This window comes from Dipodomys spectabilis, unplaced genomic scaffold (assembly GCF_019054845.1).
Source record: "Dipodomys spectabilis isolate Male_0828 unplaced genomic scaffold, ASM1905484v1 ptg000158l, whole genome shotgun sequence".
Lineage (NCBI taxonomy): Eukaryota > Metazoa > Chordata > Mammalia > Rodentia > Heteromyidae > Dipodomys > Dipodomys spectabilis.
Genome location: NW_024870835.1, coordinates 7,930,551 through 7,943,817, shown reverse-complemented (window position 1 = coordinate 7,943,817; position 13,267 = coordinate 7,930,551). Strand labels below are relative to the sequence as shown.

General features: G+C 40.2%; 1 protein-coding gene across 1 annotated transcript in view; it reads right to left on the bottom strand.

Moving 5' to 3' along the window:
* Frem1 (FRAS1 related extracellular matrix 1) overlaps positions 1 to 1,898 on the bottom strand; it is a 124,428-nt gene extending 122,530 nt beyond the window's left edge. The window contains exon 1 of the mRNA XM_042692961.1: positions 1,621 to 1,898. Within this exon, the coding sequence (XP_042548895.1) occupies positions 1,621 to 1,854 (234 nt within the window). The 5' untranslated portion in view covers positions 1,855 to 1,898. The remainder of the gene's footprint in view (positions 1 to 1,620) is intronic.
* Positions 1,899 to 13,267: the final 11,369 nt, after the last annotated feature.

The following is a 13,267-nucleotide window of genomic DNA, read 5'->3' as shown; positions in this document are numbered from 1 at the left end:
CTATAGCCACTAGTATATTCTAACATTTTTAATGCCCATGTGTAGCTTTTTAACTCTTCAAAAAGTCTTAAATTCTTAAACAGAGTCTCGTAGGAAACTGGAATGAGTCATTTGATTCCTATCATATCATGAACAGCCTCAAGATGAAATTTCCTTCTATAGTATTTTGGTGTTTCTGAGTTTGTCTGTAATTTTATGTGTTGTAAGAGAAATATCTAAGGATAGCAATTTGAGCTAGCATTTATCTAAAACTCTTTATTACATCTCTTCCATGCTCAGTAACTTGGAGTAACCTCATGGAACATGTTTGTATACCCAAATGGAGAGGAAATGAGGTTCCTAGTTAGGATTGGGAATGGTCCATTCTCTAGATGCAGCAATACTATCCAACGTTGAACACTCTTAAGATCATTTGTAAAGTTAAGCTATGGCAAGAACAAGTAACACAATCAGAAGCAATTTACTATTGTATGCAAAGTCAACCATTCCCTTAAAATATATGAAAAGAAATACCTTAAAAAAGTGTATGAAAATTAGATTTAAACAGTAACTCTTAGCTGGGCACTGATGGCTCATGCCTGTAATCTTAGCTACTCAGGAAGCTAAGAGCTGAGGATAAAGGTTTAAAGCCAGGCCAGGCAGGAAAGTTCATGAGACTCTTATCTCCAATTAACCACCAGAAAACCAGAAGTCACACTGTGGCTCAAAGTGGTAGAGTGACAGCCTTGAGCAAAAGAGCTAGCTGAGAGACAGTGTCCAGGCCCTGAGTTCAAGCCCCAAAACTGACAAAAAAAAAAAGAAATGACAATAGAATATCCTTAAATAAAGAGGTCCCTGAGGTTTTAATTAAGGAGAAATATTAAAGCAGACATTTATGAAGAAATTGAATATTTATAGTTCTTTAGCTCTCTCTTTTATTAATAAACAAAAAAAGCCTTCATGTTTAACCTTTGCTTTTCTGAAGTCACAAGTACATCTCAAAAATGTCTTGCAATTTTTATATCTTATGCAAAGCCACCCCTGACTGGCAATGAGTAAGATAATTCAGGGCAGGACTCATCCCTTAAAGATTAATGATAGCATATGCTACAAGTAGTTGTCCACTGAAACCCTTACGAGTTTGTCCTGTCCTGCTTGCTTGTGTTCTCTCTTTCTATCTTTCTCTCCCTTTCTTTCTTGCACACACATTCTCTCCCTCCTTCCCCCCTTCTTTTGCTCCCTAAAATGAGAGACCTGAACCATTCTTACACTCTGTTTTGTAATGCATCCTTAGCTAACCTGCAAGGTCAAGATACATAAAAGTTCTCTTCAATAAAAGCTAAAAAGATGGGAATTGTTATGAAGAATGTGTGCATCCACATTAGTCTAAACCTAAAGACATCAGGAGCCCCACAGATGTCAGCCCCATGTGGAACAGAGCCTGCCCACTGCAGACCTGTTCTCTGAAATCAGTTCAGAACGGTGCAAACCATAGTTCCACCTCCCAGAGGAAAGCAGTAGGGATAGCACGCGGGTGAACATCTTACAGTACTCACCTTGGTGACCGCTTGAGAGAAGACCTCTACCTGCTCCCCGTCTCACCCATCCAACTAGGGACAGAGACTCTCGCCCGGGACCTACCTGTGGGGTGAGCTTTCCAACCCTCTGGGTTATCGGCTCATTCCTCACCACCTCCACTTTGCAGGCGTCCTTCTCCCTGGGGATGGCAAACTTCAGGTCCTCTGCCGACAGGAAGGCGGAACTGCCCTTCATCACCCTCATCCCTCGGTTCACAGTGATGAAAGTGGAGCTGGTCCAGTCCAGGAGCAAGAGCAGCAGCAAGGCCTCGGGCCCGGCCCGGCGTGGAGCGTTCATGCTGACAGGGCCCAGTGGCTGTAGCGACGGCTGGAGTCCTTCAACAAAGGCGTGCCCCTGGGCTTCGGCGGGGAGGGTCCGATGGCTGTCCACGGGGCAGGGCCAGGGGTCCCCAGGGCGAGCCCCAAGATCTTACCATGCCCCTTTCATTCAGAACCAGACAAGGACGCTTTTCAGTCAGTCCTGGGAGATTTAATAAAACCCGCTGATCACTCCTGACAGCGCCGGCAAGATTAATGAGCCTTCCAAGTGCTTTTCTAATCCTGCAAGCGGGGAGACAGGGTGGAGGAAGGAGAGGGGGGTCTGGGGGGTGCTGCTAGTCAAAAGGTCGCTACTGACAAAGGGATCTTTCAACTAGCCTATCATTTCAGCTAAATTAAAAACAAATAAACTAACTTGACCTCCAGGCCCAGGTCACTTCATTCCTCTGCTTCCTGATGATCCGCAGATCCCAATCGGATGTCAACTGTGTGGTCCCGCAGGAGACTGGTGGAAGCCCGGGGCAGCTGGGGGCAACCACGCAGCAGCAGCAGCGGATGATCCCCTGAGCTCCAAGTTACAGGGAGCTTTTTGCTTCCCGTTTCTCATTTGTTAAATGAGTACTGCGAACTAATTCATGTCAGAGAGCTGGGAGGATTATTTGCACATTGCTTGCAAACGTGATTAACTCCTGAACTAATACAACCCAGTGAAGAAATAAGCTTAGCAATTTGTCACCCAGACCAACTCTGCTAGGCAATGAAATTACTTAAGAAATACCGAAGTGGGAACTGGAGAGATCAGCTGTTCCCTCCATGTACATGTAATTCTTGTTGATGTGCAAAAGAGACCATGATCAAGTGACAGAGCCTCAGTGGATACAGTTAATGACGCGGTATGTGTTCCTGTATATTCAACCCAGACAATATCGATATTATCTACAATGCCATTACTTTATTATGTACCTAATTTGCATAAATAGCTTTCATTTCTACTTTAGCCTTTTACAATTGCATACTTAATTTCTCTTCTTGGAAACTGAAATGATTGCATCCAAAGTAAAATGTAATGAAATATAGGCTGAAATTCAAAGTATTTTTGAAGTAAAGCAATGACAGTTTGCTAAGAGTACCAAAGGGGGGGGGGGGGCTGCTCAAAATAAGATTTTAATGATGACAACACATTTATCCAAACAAGTGAGAGACAACTAAAGTAAGTATTTGTCAGAGGGTCTACCCAGACATGTCTCTGACATTCTTCCCTCCCACCAGACCTTACTCATAACTATCACCACCTTCCAATGGCTGCCAGGAAAGTGGTGACTAGAAGCGAGTAGAGGCTCTGATGAACCCATAAAGATAGTAAGAACAGGAATGGCTCTTCCAGACAGGAGTGCAATGGCTAGATTGTTTCCCCTCTTGTGACAACAAAAACTTTACCGTGAAAACAGAGAGAGCACTTTGAAAAATACCATTTTCTTTCAAACCTGGTAGAGAAGTTGAAGAACTACAGCTGATGGCAAAAAAAAAAAAAAAAAAAAAACTCAGAGCAGTTGATAACTCTAGAGACACTACACTGGCTGGCTCAGGAACAAACTGGGAAACACCACATCAAAGAACTGGAAAGTTGGAGCACCAGAGACAGGAAGTGTCAAACAGTGTTTTCTCTACTATGATGGAAAGGTAGAATGGCAATGCCATTACTTTGGGCAGGAATTAAATTAGAGAATGAACCAGCCAGTTTCCACAATGCCCCTGGGATTTTTTCTTTATCATCATGTTAATTGTCTTCATTGCAGATAAAACTTCAATTTTAAAGTGTTAGTTTAATTAGAATCTTCTCTTTGGTTAGTAAATAGATATTTTTGTGCTGCTTTTACAAATGCCTCTATTAACTACCTCTAAGGCCCGGTCACGGTTAGAACTATTTTACTCTCCAAGCAGCACCTTGCCTGTGCACCTCAGACAGTGTGCACTTCACAGACTAGCCTGGTTTTATAGAGTTAGTCAGAAAAAAAAAAAACCTGTTCACACCCTCCCCTTGACCATGTTGCCTGAGGATGAGTCAGTTTGGCTTATTTGTACAAAACCACAAATGTGATAGTTGAATTTTTCACAACAAAGTAACATTTTTGTTTACATTTGCAATCTAAGACCATATAGAAAAGAAACCTATTCAGAGACAGGAGAAGTGGGTGTGTCTCCAAACTGGGAAATAAGAAAGAAACATGACTTTCTGAGATTTGATCTAGTGAAATCCACATAAACACTCTAAGGAAATAATCAGTGTGGAAATACTTTCTTTATTATAAAGCCCCATACAAGGGCAGGGAGCAGTAGCACATTCCTATAATTCTAGCTACTTAGGAGGCTAAGATTTGGAAAGATAAAGGTCCAGGCCAGATAGGGCAGAAAAGTTCTCAAGACTCCCTCTCACCATAAAAGACTGAGTATGGTGGCACATGTTCTTCATCTAAACTATGATGGGAAAAGAAATGGGGGAAGGCATGACTAAAGTGATAGAGCACTTCCTAACAAGCTGAAAACCCCAAGTTCAAGTCCAGCATAGCCAAAACGAAATAAAATAAACAAATACAGAAAGCCCCATATAAATGTGATGCTATCATTATGAAATATATCAAAAAATAAAAGATTAAAGCTTCCTCAGGAAAAACAGAATAGCAGAGATTAGGCCTCATATGCACAGCAAAATTAGGCTCACCAAAGCAAAGAAAGGGATGACATTATCTGAAAAAGAATTGTACTCATTACCTACAGATGAACTCACCAAAGCAAAGAAAGGGATGACATTGTCTGAAAAAGAATTGTACTCATTACCTACAGATGAAATGGTTATCTCTACCTTAATAATAACAATAAAATTATATATTTTTTAAAAAAAACTGCCAAAAATCAGGTTCAACAATCATCAGAATGTGTTTCTTCCTCATGTCTTAGTACAGGTAAAAACTTGAACTCTACTATTTCCAAAACAAGCAGCAGACATGTGCTGATGGCTCACATCTGTAATCCTCTCAGGAGGCTGAGATCTGAGGATCACAGTTCAAACCTCACCCAGGCAGGAAAAGTTATAACTTGTCTCCAATTATCCATCAAAAAGCTAGAAGTGGAGCTGTGGCTCAAGTACTACAACACTAACCTTGACCAAAAAAGAAACACACACACACACACACACACACACACACACACACACACACACACACACACACACACACACACACAAAGCCAAGAAGAACTAAAAGTAGAGAAAGACTGCAAGAATAACAGTTTAAAAGTTCAATATCAATGGGCTGGGAAGGTGGCTTAGTGGTAGAGCGCTTGCCTTGCATGCGTGAGGCCCTGGTTCAATTCCTCAGCACCACATAAGCAAAAAAAAAAAAAAAAAAGCCGGAAGTGGCACTGTGGCTCAAGTGGTAGAGTGTTAGCCTTGAGCTGAAGAGCTAAGGGACAGTGCCCAGGCCCTGAATTCAGGCCCACGACCGGAGACCCCCCCCCAAAAAAAGGTTCAATATCAAACAACATACATTGTTTCATCAGCAGAGCCTGGGTAATGACTATAGAATTAGCTGCCATGAAGATAAAAAGAATACACTTTGAATTTAAAAATTCAAATTTAAAAATGTTCAAGCATAAACATGGAACCATATAACGATCCACAGGACAACTGAATTGAATCCAAATTGTACATCATGTAAGTTGATCCACCACACCAAGGGGCACTGAGCTGTCAGGGAGGAAGACTGGGTCCTCCAGCAACAGCTAGCCGAGAGAGCATAGATGGAAGTGGTAGATCCCATGGTCAGTACAAGATCAGGCTGAAGACAGCTGGAGCCCAGATTACCCAACTCCAGGACCCTGCATCTAACTGCTTTATGGTATACACTTTCTCACATTTTAACAAAACATTACCCTCTTTGCAATTGCTTCACTAGCCCCCTACTAACTACTACATCCTACGAACCCTTACAGTAAAACCTCCTTTATGGCTGCAGATAGCAATCAGTGGCTGTGGAGAGAATTAGTTTCATTGGAGGCAATGATATCCAAAGGAAGTAGTTACTACTTTAAGAGCAGATAATTAACATAGACTCCCTGTCTACCAGGATTTAATGTTCCAATTTCTGACAGTTTGAGCATAATTTAAAGGCCTCCAGGCAAACCAACCACTTCATAATTGCAATCTACTAAATCAATAAAATGTGTTGATTCTATCTACAACATTCAGTTTCCCCTTTTTGAATTCTTTTTAGTAACTGTAATCTAAATCACAGAAAGTACAGCTTAAGAAATCAACTAGTTTATATCTTTCATTTTATCTATTTACTTGCTTCCTCTGAAAGTTAAGTTCTCGTCTTAAAAGAAATATGTGCTAATTTGTTAAAGGATAAAAAAACAGAAACCTATAGAAAAGGTAAAAAAACAAACAAACAGTACTTTCCAATACCCAAAGAAGACATTCTTTGGTGTAAGAGTGTTTACATGTGCATGTCTGAGACTGCATCTCGTTTGATAGTTTAATTAGAACCACAATACAAAGAGTTGTTTACCATTCTTTTCTATTGACACATTTTCTGTTATAAGCTTGTTCCTTATTATTAATCTTTCTTGTTACCTTTTCATCTGTGCAGTGCACATGCTGTGCAAATGTACTATGGATTTTGCAGCCATCCCACTGTTACATTGAAATGGTTACTAATCACTATGCCAATAGATTTCATAATTGCTTAAGCAGGTACTCTACCACTTGAAGCATACCTCAAATCCTTTTTGCTCTGGTTATTTTTGAGATAGAGTATCACTTCTTGCCTTTGCTGGACTGAACCATGGAACTCCTATTTATACTTTGTCCCATAGGTGAAATGAAAAGCATGTACCACCAAACCTAGCTTTAAAAACAATTTGAGATAGGGTCTTGTAAACTTTTTGTCCAGGCTGTCTTGGAACCATGATCCTCCTCATCTCTTTCTCCTGAGTAGCTGGGATTATAGGCATGAGCCATCAGTGTCTGGCTTGGATTTTTTAATTTATTTTAAAAGTTAACACTGGTCGAGAGGAATGGGTAAGAATGTTGAAGGGGGTGATATTGATCAAGACATATCATTTTCATAAACTGCTTTGTTAAATGGCAACACCTTAGTACAACTACTTAAAGATTTTTTTAAGTACACCAAAAAAGTTACCACTAGAATGGTGGGTAGAAGTCATGGAACATTCATCAGCTAAACATCACAATCTGCACTACAAAGAGTGAATCCCAATGGAAACTATGGGCTGTAGCTTTACTGTACCAACTGTACCACTCTAATGCAAGGAAGTTCATCATGGGAATCTTAAGGGCCAGGAGGGAAATGTACAGGAACTCTTACTTTCCACTCTACCTTTCTGCAACCCTAAAGTGTTTCAAACAAAAAAACAGAGCACATTAATTCTTAAAGCTGCCATTGAGCCATCCTTTCACCTGTCCCGTGGGTTAGGCTGAATCAACATTCCTGTGACCACCGGGCAGAGCCTGGACACCCTTTGTGGAGCAGTACAGGGATTTCAGCAATGAAAACAAAATGCCACAAACCACAGCAAGCCTTACACAGCCTTTAGGGACTGGGTTGGAGTCTAGCTGACTTTCAGAGTTCCATCCATTCTGGGGATCCCTAGCTACTCAAGGATGATCAGATCTCATTGGCTCATAAGGAACTCCCCCACATCAAAGCTCCTGCAGGTGGACACACACTAGTGCCAGTAGAGCTCATCCATCCTAATGGCCTTAAGAAAAGTGAACGCTAATCTACCTACTTGGGCAGCATTTGATGTGGGCTGTAGAGTACATGGTAGGAGGGTGTTATCAGGTGATGAGATTGAAAACACTATAACTGATTTGAAAACAGTCTCCATACACATCATAAGCTGAAAATAAAGAACAAAGATGCATAGGAAGACATAATATATAATACATATTATACTATATATAAGAATTATGTCACAAAAGAATCACAAATAATCCAGGCATGCGTGCTGGCATATGCCTGTAATCCCAGCATTTGGGAGTTTGAGGCAGAAGGATTCCAAGTTTGAAGCCAGACTGGCCTTCATAGAAATATGCTGTCCCCTTTCAAAAAAAGAAAATAAACAAATTGCAAATACCAGTAATTCTGAGAAATGTTTTGAAAAAGAGAAGCAATCATGGCTCAAACACTTAATGGAATCTCTGAGACACGACAGACTATATTCAAATCTTGGTTTGCGGTTTATCTAAAGGAGGGAACATACTTATCCTAGGCACAGTGTCCCAATTGGCTGAAAAAGTTCAGCTCAAACTGTGAATCCATGAACACTGCCTAGATTCATTATGATAGAATGCATTTCTGGCATATTTGCAATTGCTTCACTGGCATATTTGTCTTATAAACGTATCTTGCCTATCTGCCTTCACCCAGAGACTTAATAAGTCTGATGGTTTTCCAGAAGGACCTAAGGCTCTAACTTCCGGCTTTAGACACTAAAGTACAGTTATAGCATTGATTCTCATTCCTGGTTTCTCATTGAAATTACCTGGAGGACTTCTGAAGTTAGATGCTTGGACTTCATCCAGACAAAATAAATCAGAAGATCTGGAGTGGCATTGCTTCACTGAGTCTTGCTCAACTCATACAGCAGATACCACAACATCATTCATGTGGCAACCATGCTGTGGTGGTACCCAGGTACTGTTCACAAAGACCACAATGTACAGACCACCCCTGGAGTTGTGTGCTATGGTGGCCTACTCTACACAAGAACTAGTGTGGAATGACTGGAGGAGGGCAGAGAGTCTCCAACACATAAGGTAAAGAAAGGTTGGAAGTCCCAAATCTAGCATCTCGGAAGAACATTCCATTGAACTGGGTAGATAGCCCTTCCTATAAAACCAGCCAAAAGTGTAAGAGGAACACACAGTTCTGGGTTAGCAAAACCATCAGAACTAAAACTTTATGCTTTAATTTGTCAGAAAATCAAGGTGGAAAATGAGATAAATAAACATAAAATTTGGGGCTGGGAAGGTGGCTCAGTGGTAGAGTGATTGCCTTCATGCATGAGGCCCTGGATTGGATTCCTCAGCACCACATAAACAGAAAAAGCCAGAAGTGGCACTGTGGCTCAAATGGTAGAGCGCTAGCCTTGAGTTGGAGACCTGGGAGACAGTGCCCAGGCCCAGAGTTCAGGCTCCACAACCGACAAAAATAAAAATAATATAGATATAGATTAGAGATAGAGATAGAGATAATGGAATTCTATATCTCCATCAGAAAGAATGACACTGCCCCATTTGTTAGGAAATGGAAAGACTTGGAAAAAATTTTATTAAGTGAAGTAAGCCAGACCCAAAGAAACACAGGTCTCATGGTTTCCCTTATCTGCAATAACTAGAATATGTCTAGGACAAGCAGAAAAGGTCAAAAGCTATGTACATATGATCATATAACCTGATGCTAAGCAAAATGAACCCCAAGATAGGGACACAAGAGATTTTATCTTTCTTGTTCTTTTTAATGTACTATGTGATTTTTTTTCTGTTTCTTTGTATGTTCTTCCTCCATGGTACAGCCCTTGTTGTCACTGTATTTGAGTCCAGCGTCCTGCATCTTGTATATACATTTTTCTAATTTGGGGAGGGGAAGGGAAATAACAAAATGCTGAAATAAGGATACAGGATGACCTATTGTTAACAATGAGATGTACAAGACACTAGGTTGAAAATGAACTTTACAACTTTGCGGGGGTAGAGGGGGAGGAAGAGGAGGAGTTGGGGAGGTGGGGAGGAAAGGGATGCTGGGGAAAAAACAAAGGAGGAGGTAACAATGCTCAATAGGAAATGGACTCATTACCTTGCTCATGTAACTGTAACCCCTCTGTACAGTATCTTTACAATAAAAAAATAAGCATAAAATTTAACTAGAATTTTGTACTATCACTTTGCATGTGAACTTTATTCCTTCCTGGAAATCTTTAAAGACAAAGGTAAATAAATAAATATGCTACATATAAATATATATGATAGCACTATATTTTATTATTCACAAGGGAGATATTTTCTCTTGCCTTTTTCCCCTTTATGGTATTTCAAGATAAGATAGAAATGACACAGTTCATTTTAAGCAGGAAGTAATAGATCTCCCTAAACTAATTACTTGCAAAATTATTATTGAACTTCAAGGAGATTTGAAGTTATCTACTGCAAAGCAAAAAAAAAAATCCCTCTGCTTGGGATAAGCAATCTCTGGTCTCCATTGAGCAACACAAAGACAAATTTCTGAAATTAAAAAAAAAAATGAGTCAATTCCTTGGTTTAGCAAAATGGATTTTCTTAGAGTAAGAGAAAGCAAGGTCATGTTATAAAGCATTGATGTCATAAACTTTTGCTCATGGAAGTCTGGGTAGGAAAGCCTTATTTCAGCAAGCTTTTAAAAAGAAAAAAAAACACTTAGTGTCTGTGGAAAGAACTTCAACCTGCAGCATAGTTATTTGAACTTTCTCAGCCTTGATTTCATCATCTATATAGTAGGGCTTCACAATATGAACTTCACATGATTGTTACAAAGATAGCTTTGGTTTTATGGACTGGGAAGTTGTTTGTTTTTCAATTAACAAAAACTCAACTTGGGCACACATGCTCCTTACTGTGATATTGCCTTAACATCCTAAACTCTGAATTTCAGATTTGTGGCCATCAGGCTAACACCACAGTTGTGATCCTTTAAGTGCTGGGCAGCCTGTGACTGCCAGCCTGCTGTGAAGCACTCTATGATCTCGGCCTGTGTTCCACTGGCTCATACACCTGTCATTGTCATTCTCAATGTGGACAGACACTGGCTCAGGGAAAGGATAGGCAAGAACCAAAGTCTTCCTACCAATATGTCCAGTAGCTTGTGATTTCCACACACTACAAAGGGCCTGGCATCAAAGCAATTTACAGAGCCTAGGATCAGGAACTGTCTCTTTACTGAGGGTTAAAATGGAGACCAATAGTTCCCAATAAAACAATTCAGCAATCACGAATGAGTAAGGCCACACCACATCTGTAATACAAAATGATACACAGAGCACCCTGCTTACTCCCAGCTAGAACCAGCAAATCAGCACCACATGTGCTTTATAACCAAATGAGAAAGATAAAATGGGTTCCATCTGGGGCTTTTGAAAGATAATATAAAAGTGCAAAGCTAGTTGGACTGCCTGAGGAAATTTCCCTATGCTTCCATCCTGTAGCCAAAGTTTATGATCTACCAGAGCATATCATGAACTGATTTTTTAAATGCAGGCTATGTGACTACGGGTTTGATTTTATTTCCATTTACTGTAGCACTGGCTAAATAGTTTGGAAGATCCACTAGCTAACACCAGGAAAAGGTATGACTGACACAGCCTCAGGGTGAGCAAGGCATAAATAAGATATAAAACAATGTCAAAGTCTTTGCTAACTACTTCAAATCTAAAAGCCATGCGGCTATTACTCTTTGCTTACTAATAAATCACTTAGAAGTGATTTTTTAATTCCTAGTTTAGCACCTTTGGAAATGGCTGAGCTTTTTTAAATCATTCCTAAAGTCTAGGGACTTAAGCTATCAGCTATTTTCCATATTTAAGTAAAATTGTGTGTGTGTGTGTGCGCGCGCGCGCGCGTGCACGCGCACGTGCTCCAACAAGGTTTGCAACCTCACTTGGCTTTCCTACTCACAGCTGGAGCTCTGCCATTTGAGCCAAATCCCTAGTCCAGCATTTTTTCTGGTTAATTGGAGAAAGAGTCTCAAGAAGTTTTCTGCCTGGATAGGCTCTGAACCATGATCCTCAGATCTTATCCTTCTAAGTAGCTGGGATTATAGGCTTGAGCCACCAGGACCCATCTAAAATCATTTTTCAAAAGAGCTGTGTGGGTTCATTCCCATCTATTGTGTAAAAGTAGGCACTAATTAACATAGCAGAAGTCAATCAGACAGGAAATCTAAGTTCTTGAGCCATGATATGAAATGATCTAAAGTCTGATTTCCTTCAGGAAATACTAAATTAAAAACTAAACCGTCAAAAGAATGAAGTGTGAGAATAGGTAATTGAGTCTGTAACTTGAAACGGGTTGTTGACACTTCGATTGCTAGAGAACTTGTCCTTAACATTCCCTTAACATATTATATATTTATATTAAAAATGGGGGCCACTTCATACTGCCTGTCTTTTCTTCCATCTTTATTGAAATTCTCCCCATTTATGAAGACTTGGTAAAATGTTTCCTCCAGGGAACCTTGAGATCTGATCAACCCATTTAGAAAGATTCCTTTCTTGCCATTGCAGAAAATTATAGTTTATTGACGCCCGTCACAGGCTTAAATTATCACATCCTGCCTGGTGGGACCTATTTATCTATGTGTTTTGGAAAGAGGACAAAACTGTTGCATGTAGTATCACTCAACATAGCGATTAACAACTGAAATCAATAATTATGGTGTCTTTAATATTATTGTCAAAACAAGGAATGCACTGGTATCTCCAAGCCCTTTTCATTAACCTTTAGACATTTCTTTGAGTATAGGTTACAGAGATACTGTGGCTTATGTCCTCTTTCTAAAAAGAAGTAAAGAAGGTTTCAAGGTATCATTTCCCTTAAGAAAAACATCCAGAATATTGTCTTTACAACTGTTTCTCACTTTCTCTGGTTAAATATTTCTTTAAATACTTAAAGATACAGAAGACAAGTTTGCCCTTTGGACAAAGAGCACAAACCCAAGAGGGCTATCATCACTGAGAACACAAACTAGATCCACAGCCTTGATAAGCAAAGGCTGGAATGATGGACTTGAGCCAATGCATTAGCTTTCAATAAGCAAAAATGTGTAATCATATCTCCCCAAATTAACTGCACATGTATGAGAAACAGCAGGCCTGCATTGACAGTAATTTATGCAAAACAAAACAAGAAAGGTTTGTCTTCAGGTATGTAGATATGTGACCCTACTGTGGTTCTAAGGTATGGAACCAGGGAGAACAATTGAAAGATTCGCTTGACTTTCAGAAAGAAAAAAATAATAATCTTCAATGTTCTCTGCTAATAATGAGGGCTAAAGTATAGACACAGAATGGGACTCTTTGCTACAGGAAAGAAGTGTAGATGTGTGCTCTGTAGAGTCCTCTTTAACTGTGATATTGGATTTCCCTGTTGGATCGACCCCTGCTCACCTCTCCAAGCTCTAGTAAGACTGTCCTGCCAGCACTGACATATTGTCACACTGAACTCCTTTCCTTCTTTACCCACACCAGACTGTCAGGCCAGCTGCAGAGTCTATGCATGTTTTGTGTATGCTGCTCCACTTGCCAGGAAACTCTCTTCCTACTCTACCAAGTTGCCAGGGTGAATTCTACCTCTCTTCAGGGTCCAGTGCCCTACTCCCATC